The 18,348-nt window shown below is 39.3% G+C and overlaps 1 protein-coding gene across 2 annotated transcripts in view; it reads right to left on the bottom strand.

The window, feature by feature from the left end:
• SLC27A6 (solute carrier family 27 member 6) overlaps positions 1 to 3,677 on the bottom strand; it is a 122,051-nt gene extending 118,374 nt beyond the window's left edge. For both annotated transcript variants that reach the window (XM_063665203.1, XM_054488320.2), the window contains exon 1: positions 2,416 to 3,677. In XM_063665203.1, the coding sequence (XP_063521273.1) occupies positions 2,416 to 2,896 (481 nt within the window). In that variant the 5' untranslated portion in view covers positions 2,897 to 3,677. The remainder of the gene's footprint in view (positions 1 to 2,415) is intronic.
• Positions 3,678 to 18,348: the final 14,671 nt, after the last annotated feature.

The raw sequence follows: 18,348 nt of genomic DNA, 5'->3' as shown, positions 1-18,348 counted from the left end.
TGGGAAAGGATTCCCTATTTAATAAATGGTGCTGGGAAAACTGGCTACCCATATGTAGAAAGCTGAAACTGGATCCCTTCCTTACACCTTATAGAAAAATTAATTCAAGATGGATTAAAGAGTTAAATGTTAGACCTAAAACCATAAAAACTCTAGAAGAAAACCTAGGCAATACCATTCAGGACATAGGCATGGGCAAGGACTTCAGGACTAAAACACCAAAAGCAATGGGAACAAAAGTCGTAATTGACAAATGGGATCTAATTAAACTAAAGAGCTTTGCACAGCAAAAGAAACTTCCATCAGAGTGAACAGGCAGCCTACAGAATGGGAGACAATTTTTACAATCTATTCATCTGACAAACGGCTAATATCTAGAATCTAAAAAGAACTTAAACAAATTTACAAGAAAAAAAACAAACACCCCATCAAAAAGTGGGCAAAGGATATGAACAGAAACTTCTCAAAAGGAGACATTTATGCAGCCAACAGACACATGAAAAAATGCTCATCATCACTGGCCATCAGAGAAATGCAAATTAAAACCACAATGAGACACCATCTCACACCAGTTAAAATGGTGATCATTAAAAACTCAGGAAACAACAGGTGCTGGAGAGGATGTGGAGAAATAGGAACACTTTTACACTGTTGGTGGGAGTGTAAATTAGTTCAACCATTGTGGAAGACAGTGTGGCAATTCCTCAAGGATCTATAACTAGAAATACCATTTGACCCAGCCATCCCATTACTGGGTATATACCCAAAGGATTATAAATCATGCTGCTATAAAGACACATGCACATGTATGTTTATTGTGGCACTATTCACAATAGCAGAGACTTGGAACCAACCCAAATGTCCATCAATGATAGACTGGATTAAGAAAATGAGGCACACATACACCATGGAATACTATGCAGCCATAAAAAAGGTGAGTTCATGTCCTTTGTAGGGACATGGATGAAGCTGGAAACCATCATTCTGAGCAAAGTATCACAAGGACAGAAAACCAAACACCACATGTTCTCACTCATAGGTGCGAACTGAACAATGAGAACACTTGGACACAGGGTGGGGAACATCACACACCAGGGCCTGTCGTGGGGTTAGGGGAGTGGGGAGGGATAGCATTAGGAGGAATACCTAATGTAAATGACAAGTTAATGGGTGTAGCACACCAACATGGCACATGTATACATAGGTAACAAACCTGCACTTTGTGCACATGTACTCTAGAACTTAAAGTATAATAATAAAAAATAATAATAAATAAGAAAAAGTAAACATTTGCCACTTTATCAGACCACAAGTTGAACTGAAAAGAACTAGGAACAGTGATAGCCTTGAAGGGCTAGCCCATTTTCCGTATACTGCCTAACTCATTTTTGTTTGATATACAAATATTATATGATAAAGGTTATTTGAAAAGTTCTATACCTTAGAGATCACCAGTGTATAAATATATTTTTCCATATTGTTCTGTGAGTTTAAAAACTTTACACAAGGTATTGGTATGTATCTATTAATCTAAAATACTTAAATATTTTCATTATGGTCCTTGCAATGGATCTTCCTCTTTCTGCACCTTCCTTCCCCATTGAAGAAGACTCTGCATAAACCATTTAGATTACACCAAATAAGTATCATTTTTCATATTTCACTTCTATTTCATTAAGCAACCCATCTTCCTAGTTTCTTTACTTATTAGCCACTAAACCCCAGGCTTTCCTTTACAGTTCAGTGAAAATATGTGTAGCCTAAGATGTCCTAACTCCAAGGTAGGGGGAAGAGGAAGGGTAGAACTTAGTCAAAAAAAGAAAAGAGGATGCATGGAAGGATCAGAAGAAGAAATAGAAAGGCTCCTAGAGTCTGCCAAGAGCCCAAGTTCTCGCTCACAGGTGGGAGCGCAACCTTGCTAGGCAAGTCCTAGCTTGCAGACAGTATAAAATAAGAGCAGACATGAAGAAAGGAATTCAGGTACTTCCCATTAAACATATCTATTCTGCAAATGTAGTCATCCCTGATAAAGTACAATTAGAGGTAGGTAGACGTGTCACAATGAAGTCAGATAACTTTCCTATTCATCATTTTGTCAGAGCTGATAAAATTTAGAACTGACCAAGTTCTCTCTCTGTGTGTTCTTGCACTCACTGAAGGAACCAATAGCAGTAAAACTGTCCCTGTCTCAAAACGGTAGGAAGCAGAGATTTCATAAAAGTTTTCTGAAACTACGTGCCTGAAGGGAGGAGACAGTTGTTAAATCAGCATAGAATCATAAAACTATTTTGTACTCTTAACATGCACACTTCACTCACCCAAAATATTAGTTACGAATTATCCTAAAGAAAAAAAAAAGGTAGGAAAGCAGGTGGGTTGCCATTCTGTATAGGCAGACCACACCCCATACTCTACCTGCGCCCACCACTAGGGCTCTGGGCCCACAGGCGCGGATACAATTCAGGAGGGAGTTGGAGCGAATGTTGGTGTTGAGAAAGGCCACCACGCAGCCCAGCTTGGCGAGGCCGAACCACACGTGAACGAAGTCCGGCTCATTGCTCATCAGCAGAGCCACCGTGTCCCCCTTTTTCAGAGAGGAATGGTTCAGGAAGACATGGGCCACTCTGCTACTCCTTTTGTCTACATCCTGATAGGTGTAGATGTCTCCCTCATAGATGATGAAAGGTTTCCGAGGTTGTCTTTTGGCATGACTCAAGAATTTATCCAGCACAGTCACCAGCTCCCCTCTCTTTTCGTACTTCTTCAGCCGAATTATAATGAGCACCACCTTCAACACGAACCAGAAGTCATCCCAAAAGTAAGGGAACAGGAGTTTCTGCACGAAGTGCGCGACGACCATTCCAGCCCCTAGAACTGTTAGCCACGACAGAAGCATGGGGCCACAGGGCCAGAAGACAGCTCTGATCTCAGCCCCCCACCAGCGTCCTTCTCTTCCAGGCACAGCTCTCCGCGGAGACCGCAGGTCCTCACTACTCAGGGCTTACACCTGAAGTTCTTGTCAGCTTTTTCCGGGGGGAAGCGGGATGGGGAGGAATCCTGAGAAACAGAATCGTAGGTTTGCACCGAAAAGGTCGCCCCAAGTGGTGCTGAAGATTAAGCTGGGGTCACTGGGCGGCTGGAGAGCAGGGAGCCTCTGACTCCTGCGAGAAACCAACACAGCCACCCTCAGGGGTCTTGGAATCTACAACCGCAGCGCTGTGCCCTCGCCTCCCAACCGCGACAGCGGCCCGTGCCCTGCGAGTTCCCCAGGGCTTCTCTGTGAGGGCTGAGTCAGTCCTCCCTGCTTCTGCGACCCTAAACAAACCTCACCACCCTCAGAAGAAGGTCCAGGGACAGAAGCTTTTCTCCTCTCAGGTAGTCTTTCCCGCGAGCTTGAGTTGGAGGCTGAATTCGAGCCGGGAAAAGCTGGGATGATGGTGACTGAGAAGCGCAGCGATTTACAGTCTCTACGCACCAGAAACCGCGCAGGGGCTCAGAACCATGCCTCGGACCGTGGCCGCAGGGCCAGCGGGTTCCAGGGCTCCTGAGCGCCGCCCCCGTCCTGCCCCGCCCAGCCCCGCCCAGTCCCTCGGACGCAACGGGTCCCGGAGAACTGCTCCTTGGTGACCCACGCGCCCGCTGCAAGGGGCTGCCCACACCCCAGCCGCAGCTCGCACTCCGAGTGTCGTTAGGCTGGCCTAGTGTATCTCTCCTCCGAAACACGGTGGGAGTGCTGCCTGCCCACCTTCGGCCTCCAGGCTCAGGGCCAACCACATTCCCTGGCGTGCCGCAGCCGGAACAGCCTGGGCCCCGCCGCCAGCTCCTACCCTGGGCGCGCGTCCGGCCACCTAGAGAAGTGTGGCGCGCCGACCGGCTCACACCCCAGGGAGGAAGCCCGCGACTGGCGTCTCTGGCGGGGAAAAATTTGACAGTCCCGTGGGGGGAAACCCAGAGATCTGGAAGGCTTGGGGTCACAGGAGAACCAGGGTTGCTGGAATTGGGCGGCGCGGGGGCCCTGGCGAGGCTGATAAGGTAGAACAGTGTCGCACAAAGGTCATCCATTGAACCAATTAATAACTAGAAAACGGAAAGAAAAGAACAAACATCAAAAAAACTGCAGAGAGAGGCAGGGAGGGAGGGAGGGAGAGAGGGAAGGAATATTTATGAACTGGACAGATCCAATAATATTTTGTAAGAAAGGAAGGAATATTTGGACGCCACGAAATTGTACTGTTCTTTACAAAAAGTATTTTTGAAAACATGTTGATAGGTTGGTTTTTACATTTATATTAGAACTCTATCGTTAGAGGGCCAAGACAGTGCGTTTTACAAAATTTGGCAACAATATTGATTGATTTGAGAGCTTCAGTCGTTATTCGTATTTAAAAATAAAAACAAAGTTTATAATGCTATTTTCAGTCCTTAAAAGTAACAAGATTCCCCCCTCCCCAAGACAGATCATTTAAAGAATTATGTCTTCAAACTAAGGATTCTAAAGGGAGTGGGGAGGTGGAGTGGAGAAGTAACAAGTTAGTGGAATGGATAACAAAATTTTATACGAAGATGAAATTTTACTAAAGATCAAAAAACTAAAGAACATTTCATTACACTTTTTTTTTTCTAGCAGACACCATCATCCCAGCTGTCTGCTTTTAAGTGCGTATAAATGGTTAATTGCTTGTGTTAAAATAGTTAAGGATGGCCTCACCTTGTCAGGTGTTTCTCCCTTCTGCCTCATGTTCTACAGATGGATTCTGGCTAACCTCAGATTCTGTAGTAAAAGAAAAACTGATAATTCCAAAGACGAGCTCCAGTTTATTAATCTGAAAATGATTACTTTGAAGTCACAGTAAAGAGCTCTTAAAACCAAAGGAACATAGGCTCTTAAAGCCCTTTTCTGTAAATGACAAAAAAATGCTTTCTAAATTTACTCAGAAGCTGTGATCTTTTCGATTCAGAAATATCTTTTTAATTAAGAAAATAGTATCAAGGAGTTTATAACTTAAAATGTTAGTTTACAACTTGAAAAGCATCTTTGACATTCTATTGTTTTCTCTTCTAGCTTTAGTCTAATTAAGTCACCTCCAAATAACAACATTTAAAGAACACAAAAGAATATGGAGCAGTTGGTCTCAGACTTTTGTAGTTTTAATGAGTAAAATCTGTCCTTCTCCAGTGGAAAAAATTAATACAGAAAGACAGGCGTGGCATTTCTTTTATTTTGCTGCACTTATTTTTCTTATCATGGACATTCTAATACCATCCTAAGGCATGGAACTAAATTTTTAGCAACTACAGATACAATGAATCTAGAATATATTCAGCACCATAAATGTGAGCTTGTTTGACTTATTAGGAAGAACTACAAGTAAGTTATGTTGGGCCAGACTTTGTACTAACCCAAACCAATTTTATGCCTGAAATCTCACCATGGAAGACATAATCAATGAAAAATCTTGGGACAGTTAACAGTATTGTGTATATTCCTATATTAGCCCATGTATCTGATTCTATTTTGTCTAGAAATTTTGCATTCACTTTCAAATGCTACCAAAGGCAGTTAAGTAAAACAGATACAATTTTTAGCTACAATAGTTTAAGAATTTTGAAATGGGAGAAATATAGCAAGAGTTAGTTGCAAGTGAGTAAATCTATCATTTAACTAAAATAAAGAGAAATAAACACATAGACATAGTCTAGACATTCCTGCTAACATTACTTTTGACTAAGAACAGTGTGATATTTCTCTGCTTCTCCTTTAGAAAATATGAAGGCTGTATGTTTTTCTTTAATGTTATTTGAAAATAAAAATATTGTGACTAAATGAAAATCAATGCCCAAAAAAAGTTTATTTTTAATCTACATATGGTCTCCTCAACCTCTTCTTCATTTCTGATTTGACTTTCCTCTTTAACCCACTACCAACCACCTTTACACCCTCAGTTCTATAGAGGACGAATTGTTTAGTGAGTAGATCAAAGTAAGACTGAACAAATAGCAATATATGACAGATATGGAGCTTACAGGATTTTGCCACTGTAACCTAAGAATTCTGACTCTTGGCTATCAAATTACTTGTCTTCATAAGTCTTCTGATGCAATTCTATAGCAGTCATCATTTGGATTATGGGAGGTTTGAGTGAAAACCAAGAAATTAAGAAAGATGCCAAACAATGCTGGGTTGGTGGCTAAACATCATGATGAGTGCTTGCAATGGGCCAAGAAGCTCTGACTATCTAGATGGCAGCTGGGGCTTGGGAAGGGATGGCAGTGAAGTGACTGAGGGAGTTGGATGGCTCTAAAAATGAATGGGAGAATGCTGGATGCAAGAGTCATCCACTTTACAATTCTACCTGGGAACAGGGTTTTTAATTATTGCTTTTAGGATCTGATAATAACTTCGGTTTTCATGGGAAGCTTACTCTTCCTATAATCTAATGTTTATTTGTATTAATGAATAATCATTGCCCAGAATAGTATTCGACACAAGGACTCATGAAGCAAACCGAACATTAAAAATAAGAGGCGTGCATGGAGCTTCGCTCACTGATAGCACAGCAGTCTGAGATCCAACTGCAAGGTGGCAGCGAGGCTGGGGGAGGGGCATCCACCATTGCTAAGGCTTGAATAGGGAAACAAAGTGGCCAGGAATAGGGAAACAAAGTGGCCAGGAAGCTCAAACTGGGTGAAGCCCACCTCAGCTCAACCAGGCCTGCCTGCCTCTGTAGACTCCACCTCTGGGGGCAGGGCATAGCTGAACAAAAGGCAGCAGACACTTCTGCAGACTTAAACGTCCCCGTCTGACAGCTTTGAAGAGAGTAGTGGTTCTACCAGCACAGAGTTTGAGATCTGAGAATGGACGGACTGCCTCCTCAAATGGGTCCCTGACCCCCAAGTAGCCTAACTGGGAGGCAACTCCCAGTAGGGGCCGACTGACACCTCATCAGCCGGGTGCACCTCTGAGATGAAGTTTCCAGAGGAAGGATCAGGCAGCAACAATTGCCATTCTGCAATATTTGCTCTAGCAGCCTCTGCTCTAGCAGCCTCTGCTAGTGATACCCAGGCAAACAGGGTCTGGAGTGGACCTCCAGCAAACTCCAACAGACCTGCAGCTGAGGGGCCTGAATGTTAGAAGGAAAACTAACAAACGGAAAGGACATCCACACCAAAACCCCATCTGTACATCATCATCATCAAAGACCGAAGGTAAATAAAACCACAAAGATGGGGGGAACCAGAGCAGAAAAGCTGAAAATTCTAAAAATCAGAGCGCCTCTTCTCCAAAGGAATGTAGCTCCTCACCAGCAATGGAACAAAGCTGGACAGAGAATGACTTACCAGATGATTGGTAATAAAAAACTTCTCTGAGCTAAAGGAAGATGTTCAAACGAATCACAAAGAAGCTAAAAACACTGAAAAAAGATTAGACGAATAGCTAACCAGAATAAACAGCATAGAGAAGACCTAAAATGACCTGATGGAGCTGAAAACCATGGCACAAGAACTACGTGACGTATGCTCAAGCTACAGTAGCTGATTCAATCAAGTGGAAGAAAGGGTATCAGTGATTGAAGATCAAGTTAATGAAATGAAGTGACAAGAGAAGTTTAGAGGAAAAAGAGTAAAAAGAAACGAACAAAACCTCCAAGAAATATGGGACTATGTGAAAACACCAAATCTACGTTTGATTGGTGTACATGAAAGTGACGGGGGAAAAAGGAACCAAGTTGGAAGACAGTCTTCAGGATATTATGCAGGAGAACTTCCCCAACCTAGCAAGGCATACCAACATTCAAATTCAGGAAATACGGAGAACACCACAAAGATACTCCTCAAGAAAAGCAACTCCAAAACACGTAATTGTCAGATTCACCAAGGTTGAAATGAAGGAAAAAATGTTTCGGGCAGCCAGAGAGAAAGGTCAGGTTACCCACAAAGGGAAGCCCATCAGACTAACAGTGGATCTCTCAGCAGAAACTCTACAAGCTAGAAGAGAGTGAGGGCCGATATTCAACATTCTTAAAGAAAAGAATTTTCAACCCAGAATTTCATATCCAGCCAAACTAAGCTTCATAAGTGAAGGAGAAAGAAAATCCTTTACAAACCAAGAAAACGCTGAGAGATTTTTGTCACCACCAGGCCTGCCTTATGAGAGCTCCTGAAGGAAGCACTAAACATGGAAAGGAACAACTGGTACCAGCCACTGCAAAAACATACCAAATTGTAAAGACTGTCAATGCTAGAAAGAAACTGCAACAACTAACGAGCAAAATAACCAGCTAAAATCATAATGACAAGAACAAATTGACACATAACAATATTAACCTTAAAAGTAAATGGGCTAAATGCTCCAATTAAAAGACACAGATTAGCAAATTGGATAAAGAGTCAAGACCCGTCAGTGTGCTGTATTCAAGAGACACATCCCACATGCAGAGACACACATAGGCTTAAAATAGAGGGATGGAGGAAGATCTACCAACCAAATAGAAAACAAAGAAAAGGAGGGGTTGCAATCCTAGTCTCTGATAAAACAGACTTTAAACCAACAAAGATCAAAAGAGACAAAGAAGGCTACTACATAATGGTGAAGGCATCAATTCAACAAGAAGAGCTCAGTATCCTAAATATATATCACCCAATATAGGAGCACCCAGATTCATAAAGCAAGTCCTTAGAGACCTACAAAGAGACTTAGACTCCCACACAATAATAATGGGAGACTTTAACACCCCACTGTCAACATTAGGCAGATCAACGAGACAGAAAATTAACAAGGATATCCAGGAATTGAACTCAGCTCTGCACCAAGCAGACCTAATAGACATCTACAGAACTCTCCACCCCAAATCAACAGAATATACATTCTTCTCAGCACCACATCACACTTATTCCAAAATTGACCACATAGTTGGAAGTAAAGCACTCCTCAGAAAATGTAAAAGAACAGAAATTGTAGCAAACTGTCTTTCAGACCACAGTGCAATCAAACTAGAACTCAGGATTAAGAAACTCACTCAAAACCAATCAACTACATGGAAACTGAACAACCTGCTCCTGAATGACTACTGGGTATATCACGAAATGAAGGCAGAAATAAGGATGTTCTTTGAAACCAATGAGAACAAAGACACAACATACTAGAATCTCTGGGAAACATTTAAAGCAGTGTATAGAGGAAAATTTACATCAGTAAATGCCCACAAGAGAAAGCAGGAAAGATCTAAAATCGACACCCTAACATCACAATCAAAAGAGCTATAGAAGCAAGAGCAAACACATTCAAAAGCCAGCAGAAGGCAAGAAATAACTAAGATCAGAGCAGAACTGAAGGAGATAGAGACACAAAAAACTCTTCAAAAAACCAATGAATCCAGAAGCTGGTTTTTTGAAACAATCAACAAAATTGATAGACCTCTAGCAAGATTAATAAAGAAGAAAAGACAGAAGAATCAGGTAGATGCAATAAAAAATGATAAAGGGGATATCACCACCGATCCCACGAAAATGCAAACTACCATCAGAGAATACCATAAACACCTCTACGCAAATAAACTAGAAAATATAGAAGAAATGGATAAATTCCTGGACACATACATCCTCCCAAGACTAAACCAGGAGGAAATTGAATCCCTGAATAGACCAATAACAGGCTCTGAAATTGAGGCAATAAGTAATAGCCTACCAACTGAAAACAGTCCAGGATCAGATGAATTCACAGCCAAATTCTACCAGAGGTACAAAGAGGAGTTGGTATCATTCCTTCTGAAACTATTCCCATCAATAGAAAAAGAGGGAATCCTCCCTAACTCATGAGGCCAGCATAATCCTGATACCAAAGCCTGGCAGAGACACAACAAAAAAAAGGAATTTTAGACCAATATCCCTGATGAACATCGATGCAAAAATCTTGAATAAAATACTGGCAAACCAAATCCAGCAGCACATCAAAAAGCTTATCCACCATGATCAAGTGGGCTTCATCCCTGGGATGCAAGGCTGGTTCAACATACACAAATCAATAAATGTAATCCATCATATAAACAGAACCAAAGACAAAAACCACGTGATTGTCTCAATAGATGCAGAAAAAGCCTTCAACAAAATTGAGCAGTGCTTCATGCTAAAAACTCTCCATAAATTAGGTATTGATGGGACGTATCTCAAAATAATAAGAGCTATTTATGACAAACCCACAGCCAATATCATACTGAATGGGCAAAAACTGGAAGCATTCCCTTTGAAAACTGGCACAAAACAGGGATGCCCTCTCTCACCACTCGTATTCAACATAGTGTTGGAAGTTCTGGCCAGGGCAATCAGGCAGGAGAAAGAAATAAAGAGTATTTAATTAGGAAAAAAGGAAGTCAAATTGTCCCTGTGTGCAGATGACATGATTGTATATTTAGAAAACCCCATCGTCTCAGCCCAAAATCTCCTTAAACTGATAAGCAACTTCAGCAAAGTCTCAGCATACAAAATCAATGTGCAAAAATCACAAGCATTCCTATACACCAATAACAGACAAACAGAGAGCCAAATCACGAGTGATCTCCCATTCACAATTGCTGAATAAAGAGAATGAAATACCTAGTAATCCAACTTACAAGGGATGTGAAGGACCACTTCAAGGAGAACTACAAACCACTGCTCAACAAAATAAATGAGGACACAAACAAATGGAAGAACATTCCATGCTCTTGAATAGGAAGAATCAATATCATGAAAATGGCCATACTGCCCAAGGTAATGTATAGATTCAATGCCATCCCCATCAAGCTACCAATGACTTTCTTCACAGAATTGGAAAAAACTACTTTAAAGTTCATATGGAACCAAAAAAGAGCTCACATTGCCATGACAATCCTAAGCCAAAAGAACAAAGCTGGAGACATCACGATACCTGACTTCAAACTATACTACAAGGCTACAGTAACCAAAACAGCATGGTGCCATACCAAAACAGACATGTAGACCAATGGAACAGAACAGAGCCCTCAGAAATAATACCACACATCTACAACCATCTGATCTTTGACAAACCTGACCAAAACAAGAAATGGGGAAAGAATTCCCTATTTAATTAATGGTGCGGGAAAAACTGGCTAGCCATAAGTAGAAAGCTGAAACTGGATCCCTTCCTTACACCTTATACAAAAATTAATTCAAGATGGAATAAAGACTTAAATGTTAGACCTAAAACCATAAAAACCCTAGAAGAAAACCTAGGCAATATCATTCAGGACATAGGCATGGGCAAGGACTTCAGGACTAAAACACCAAAAGCAATGGCAACAAAAGCCAAAATTGACAAATGGGATCTAATTAAACTAAAGAGCTTCTGCACGGCAGAAGAAACTTCCATCAGAGTGAACAGGCAACCTACAGAATGGGAGAAAATTTTTACAATCTACCAATCTGACAAATGGCTAATATCCAGAATCTACAAAGAACTTAAAGAAATTTACAAAAAAAAATCAAACAACCCCATCAAAAAGTGGGCAAAGGATACGAACAGACACTTCTCAAAAGAAGACATTTATGCAGCCAAAAAACATATGAAAAAATGCTCATCATCACTGGCCATCAGAGAAATGCAAATCAAAACCACAATGAGATACCATCTCACACCAGTTAGAATGGTGATCATTAAAAAGTCAGGAAACAGGTGCTGGAGAGGCTGTGGAGAAATAGGAACACTTTTACACTGTTGATGGGACTGTAAACTAGTTTCAACCATTGTGGAAGACAGTGTGTTGATTCCTCAAGGATCTAGAACTAGAAATACCATTTGACACAGCCATCCCATTACTGGGTATATACCCAAAGGATTATAAATCATGCTGCTATAAAGACACATGCACACATATGTTTATTGTGGCACTATTCACAATAGCAAAGACTTGGAACCAACCCAAATGTCCATCAATTATAGACTGGATTAAGAAAATGTGGCACATATACACCATGGAATACTATGCAGCCATAAAAAAGGGTGAGTTCATGTCCTTTGTAGGGACATGGATGATTGGAAACCATCATTCTGAGCAAACTATCACAAGGACAGAAAACCAAATACCACATGTTCTCACTCATAGGTGGGAGTTGAACAATGAGAACACTTGGACACAGGGTGGGGAACATCACACACTGGGGCCTGTAGTGGGGTGTGGGAGGGGGGAGGGATAGCATTAGGAGATATACCTAATGTAAGTGACGAGTTAATGGGTGCAGCACACCAACATGGCACATGTATACAGATGTAACAAACCTGCACATTGTGCACATGTACCCTAGAACTTAAAGTATAATTAAAAAAAAAAAGAGGTGTGCTGTTTGAGAATTGGGTGCTGTTAACATTACTACATGTCAGACACATCAAACACTTCTTAAAATATAAAAATTTTATAGCACCAAATAAGTGGTCCTATAATGATAGACTTAAGAACAGTTTCCAAACAAATGAAATATTTAACTATCATTTCTACCACTCATTACAAACTATGCCTAGAAATTTATGGCAGTCAGGACCCTGCCAAGAAGATATTTTACACGTTTTTATTCGTGTTTTTTTTTTTTTAAGAAAAACAGCTGTCTTATATCCACATACTTCTAGTTATTACAATTCCCCTTTCTCAGTGTTGACAAAATTTACTGTTTGGAAAAGATATTTATGTAAATATATAAATGAGGACACTGAGTCCTCAAGCCAGCTTCCTTTCTATTTTATAAGCCACCTACATGGAGGAACTTCATTTCATCATTAGTGAGGTAAATCAAAGAAACTCTCTAGCAACTGTTGTTAGGAATTAACAATACTCCAGTGTTGCAGTGAGTCTTTCCATGTGCTCCCACTCTTGTATGTCTCAGAAGGTCTAAGATTTAGTCTCAAAGGTGTATGAGGGGAGAGTGGGACTTCTGAGATGTACAGTGGAAATGCCATCTCAATATATTCTGAAATGTTACAACACTGAATTTTTTAAAAATGTTTTTTCAATGACTTGATTATAATAATATCTTTCCCTGGGTAGGCAGGTGATTTAGCGCTGGTGGCCCAGGGCTGGCACCACTCTGCCAACTGGAGGTTTATGCTTATGAATTCAAGGCAGCTGCTTCAGCTCTCTCTCTCTCCTGGCCATCAGGAAGGGAAAATTGGCCCAGGAAAGTCACAGCCAATTGCTCTTTCTTTGTTTCAATTTTAATTTTTAGCTTTTCGTTAAATAAAAAATTAGAAACATACATAATGGTAGAAACAATAAAATATTGACCCACCCCCTCAATATGCTCATCACACAGGTTTAATGATTGTTAGTGTTATATTCAAATTGTCTTACCCATTTATTTTTAGATATTTTAAATAAATTGCAGATGACATGGCATTTCTCCCCTAAAAATCTCAGGGTGCAACTCTGACAAAAAGACATTTTCCTACCTAATCACAATACCATGATCAATCCTGATAAAATTAATAATTCTTTAATACCATCTAATATTTAGTCCACATTTAATTTTTTCATATTGTATTATAGAGTTTGTCTAAATTAGAATCGATTTCCTATCACAACCGCTTTATCTTTGCCAGAGATTTACTTGTTAGAACAGGCCACAGATCTTGTAGAGTGTCCCACCTTCTGCATTGGTCTGACTGCTTCTCCCTGCTCTCATTTAACGTGTTCCTATGTCCCCTAATTGCCCCTAAAATATGCTAATTACCATGTTTAATTTCATGTAAACTGATAATTAGACTTAAAATCTTCATGAAACTCAGTTTAAACATTTTGGCAAGAATACTTCATAGGTGATGCTGTGTACTTTATGTCATATTACGTCAGGATAAACCTAATACCTCCTTGTTGTGAATTGGACAACACATTGCTATCGATGATGAAACCTGACTACAGGTTTCAGGTGGTCACATTTGGTTGTTTTTCCTCTTTTGGTGTGCTACTGCACAAGTACCAGGAAGGGGTACTTGGACCCTCTGTGAATGTTCAGTTTTCTATCAATCTTTCACTCAATTATTTTAGTATCCATTAGTGATTGCCCATTGATTGCCTGAATCAATTATTTCATAGAGTTGAAAAATGATCCTACTAGCTGATATTTTTCTCCAAAAAGAGCTTTATTTTATTAACAAGAGCCATATGATTATTCTGAAATACAGTTTATACAATAAAGTGAGTTGAAGAGTCAATTCTTTCAACAATCAACTTGCAAAGTGAAGACTTCCTGCAACATTTGTGTCTGCAATTGACAAGTGCTTTTTAATGTTGTTTTTAACTATACATTATATTCTAAATATGTAAAACATTAAGTTTTACATATATATATTTACATATATATATATATATATATATATACACTCAGAAAATTTGGCTTTCATCTTAACCCTTTCACCCTTATTGCCAGTGCATTTATAGTAGTAATTTTTGCTTTCAGTTCACTCTTCCAATATTTCTTTCTGCAAACACAAGAAATACATACATATTTACATTTTTCTCTTTTTTATTTTACAAAACATAGCTTTTACAGTGATCTGCATCTTGCCTTTTTCACTTAATGGATCCTGGTGATCACAACCTATCATTATGCAGACATCCTCTTCATTTTACACATGGTTGCATATACTTCACTGTGGAATAATATAATAACTTATTCAACTCCCTCCCTACTGATAGACATTTAGACTTGCTTCCATTTTTTTGCCATTACAAATAGTGTTACAATTAATGAGTCGGGACATGTTACATACTTTTCTAGCTGTAACTTTAAGATAGCTTCTTAGAAATGGGATTGCTGATTCAAACAGTAAACATATCTGTGAATTTTCTGGATCTTGACAATTTCCCCTATGTATTGGTTGTACCATTGGCATGTACTGCATCAGTGTATAAGAATATTGGGCAACTGAAAAAGAAGTCTCTAATAAGACTACTTTTCAATAAGGGAAAGTAGGAAATACTAGGAAATATATAAGATGTTCTCATAAATATGTACAAGTTAACTAAAGTTATCTATTGTAAAGGTTTTTGTTCTATATCCTAATGCCATTAAGTGTTTCATGCCTATAGAATGTAAATTTTGTTTTATTGACATGAAATTATATAATTCAAAATCCATATCAGTTTTATGCTCCTTGCAGTACTAAATTTCCTGTTTATATTATATAGCAAATTAGGAAAACATTTAAAACAAAAGCTAAACTAAACAAATAGATGGTCTCAGAGATGAGAGACACGGTAGCAATGTGGCCTCAAAATCCAGGCCACACGCTTCAAAGATATGTTGTTCTCCAAACTGTTATAAAAATGTATATCCTGACTTGCTTTGGGAGGCACATACATTTTGGCTCATTAAATCAATAAGGTCCATGAGCTGCCTTATATAATATCAAATGAAAACCTAATGGTTACACACAAGGAATCTCTAATGTTTTTCAACAAGAAAAACTTGTCAACTCTTTACAATTAACTTCTGAACTCACAGAAAGATTACAAAAGGCCTAATCTGGATTATTTTCTTTTCTTTAAATTTTATTATTACGATACTTTAAGTTTTAGGGTACATGTGCACAATGTGCAGGTTTGTTACATATGTGTACATGTGCCATGTTGGTGTGCTGCACCCATTAACTCGTCATTTAGCATTAGGTATATCTCCTAATGCTATCCCTTCCCCCTCCCCCACACCCCACAACAGGCCCCAGTGTGTGATGTTCCCCTTCCTGGGTCCATGTGTTCTCATTGTTCAATTCCCACCTATAAGTGAGAACATGCGGTGTTTGGTTTTTTGTCCTTGCGATATTTTGCTGAGAATGATGGTTTCCAGCTTCATCCATGTCCCTACAAAGGACATGAACTCATCATTTTTTATGGCTGCATAGTATTCCATGATGTGTATGTGCCACATTTTCTTAATCCAGTCTATCATTGTTGGACATTTGGGTTGGTTCCAAGTCTTTGCTATTGTGAATAGTGCTGCAATAAACATATGTGTGCATGTGTCTATATAGAGCAGGAGGGACAGCACAGAGACAAGGGTAGATGGTGGAGCAGAAGATGTAGAAGGTAGGAAACTCATTTAGCAAAATAGAAACTTTCCAAATATCCCATTTTTCGTCACAGGCATGATGCTTCGCATATTTTCTCATGTTGAATTAGGAGAAGGGTGGGATAAGCTTACAGATTATGTAGACTCATTGTGGAGGTAGGATAAGAAAGGGATTGACAAGTCTTCACAAGGATTTTTTTTCCTCAAAACTTCTTAATTATTTAATTATTTAATAATGCATTTGAGGATTATTAGATGAGCTCGGTAGGTTTTAGAAGATAGAATAAAGGGTTGAAATAGACAAATTACTTCTTTACTATGATTTCTGATTTATTTAAAGCAACAGGCTTGAAGGTAATCCACCCACTTACTGTCTCACTTGCTTCAGTAGTTTATTTTCTGCTTTTAGCAAAGCTGGAAGATTGTTTCCTGATGTGCCCTCATCATTCTGTCACCCAGGCTGGAGTGCAGTGCCAAGATCTCAGCTCACTACTGCCTCTACTTCCCTGGGCTCAGGTGATCCTCCTACCTCAGCCTCCTGAATAGCTGGGACTACAGGCTTGGGCCACCACACATGGCTAGTTTTTGTATTTTTTGTATTTTTGTAGAGAAGGGGTTTTACCATGCTGCCCAGGCTGATCTTAAACTCCTGGACTCAAGAGATCCACCCACCTCGGCCTCACAAAGTGCTAGGATTACAAGCATGAGCCACTGCACCCAGCCCTGTTTGGCTTCTTTGCAGACCTGGATTGCAGAAGATTTCGCAGAAAAATTTACACTTTTTTACTAGATTGAAAATAGAGATTCATGAACATACACATACAGAAGTATCTACCACATAAGCATTCACAGTAGTATATAGATTACTTTTGTTTGTTTGTTTTAAATGTATGACAAGGTAAATAAATCAGAATTAGCATATATAGGCATGTATGTATATTTTAATATTTAATATCTAATAAGAAATATTATTACTAATAACATTTAAGTGTTCTTTAGATTACTAAATTTCTTATAATCTGTTTTTTAACAACTTTATTGAGATGTTTTATATATATTATAATAATATAAAAACTACACATATTGAAAGTGTATAGTTTAGTTTTGATATATGTACATGTATATGAGCCAGTCACCACAATCAAGATAGTGGATGTATCCATCACCTCCTGAAGTTTCCTCACTTTATAATCCCTCTCTGCCACATCTGTTCCACCCTGTTACTAAGCAAATCCTGACTGACAGTGCTTTCTGTCACTATAGATTAGTTTGCATGTTCTAGATTTCCATATAAATGAATCATATAATATGCACTCCTCCTTTTACTTGGTCTGGCTTCTTTGGCTCAGCATATTTATTTTTAGATTCATCTGACGTTGTAACTGTAGAAAGAGTTTATTTCTTTATGTTGGTAAGTCATATTCCATTGAATGGCTACACCATAATTTATCTATCAATTCACGTTTCAATGGCATCTGAGTCATTTCCCAGTTTGCCTATTACACATAAAGTTGCTATGGACAGACGCAGTGCCTCATGCCTGTAATTCCAGCACTTTGGGAGGCCAAGGCGGGAAGATCACTTGAGGTCAGGAGTTCAAGACCAGCCTGACCAACATGGTGAAACACTGTCTCAACTAAAAATACAAAAATTAGTCGGGCATGGTGTTTGGTGCTTGTAATCCCAGCAACTTGGGAGGCTGAGGCATGAGGATTGCTTGAACCCAGGAGGCAGAAGTTGCAGTGAGCTGAGATTGAGCTACTGCACTCCAGCCTGGGTGACAGAGTGAGACTCCATCTCAAAAATCAACAACCACAAAAAACAAATAAAGTTGCTATGAATATTACAGTGCACATCTTTGACTAGGCATGTGCCTTTGATTCTCTTGGATAAAAACCCTAGGGTAGAATGGCTGGGTTATAGGGTAAGGTTATATTTAACTTTTGAAGAAACTTCCAAAATGTTTTCCAAAGTGTTCAGTTTTCCAGTCCCACCAGCAGTTCTAGTTGCTCCACTTCACCAACACTTGGAATGTTAATTCTTTTTCACTTGAAACATTCTAATATCTGTGTTGTAATATCCAATTGAGCTATCAATTTTTGTTTTCCTAATAAGCAATAATCTTGAGCTACTTTTAAAGTGCATATTTACTATCATATATCTTCCTTGGTGAATGTCTGCTTAAATCATTGATCTATTTTTGTATTGGGTTTTTATTGTTTTCTTATTGAGTTTTGAGAGTTTTTGAAAATATATTGGATAATAGTTGTTGGGGCTCAGAAAACAATACCCCAAAAT

The sequence above is a fragment of the Pongo pygmaeus genome, chromosome 4 (assembly GCF_028885625.2).
Source record: "Pongo pygmaeus isolate AG05252 chromosome 4, NHGRI_mPonPyg2-v2.0_pri, whole genome shotgun sequence".
NCBI lineage: Eukaryota > Metazoa > Chordata > Mammalia > Primates > Hominidae > Pongo > Pongo pygmaeus.
This window is presented reverse-complemented; position numbering and strand designations above follow the sequence as displayed.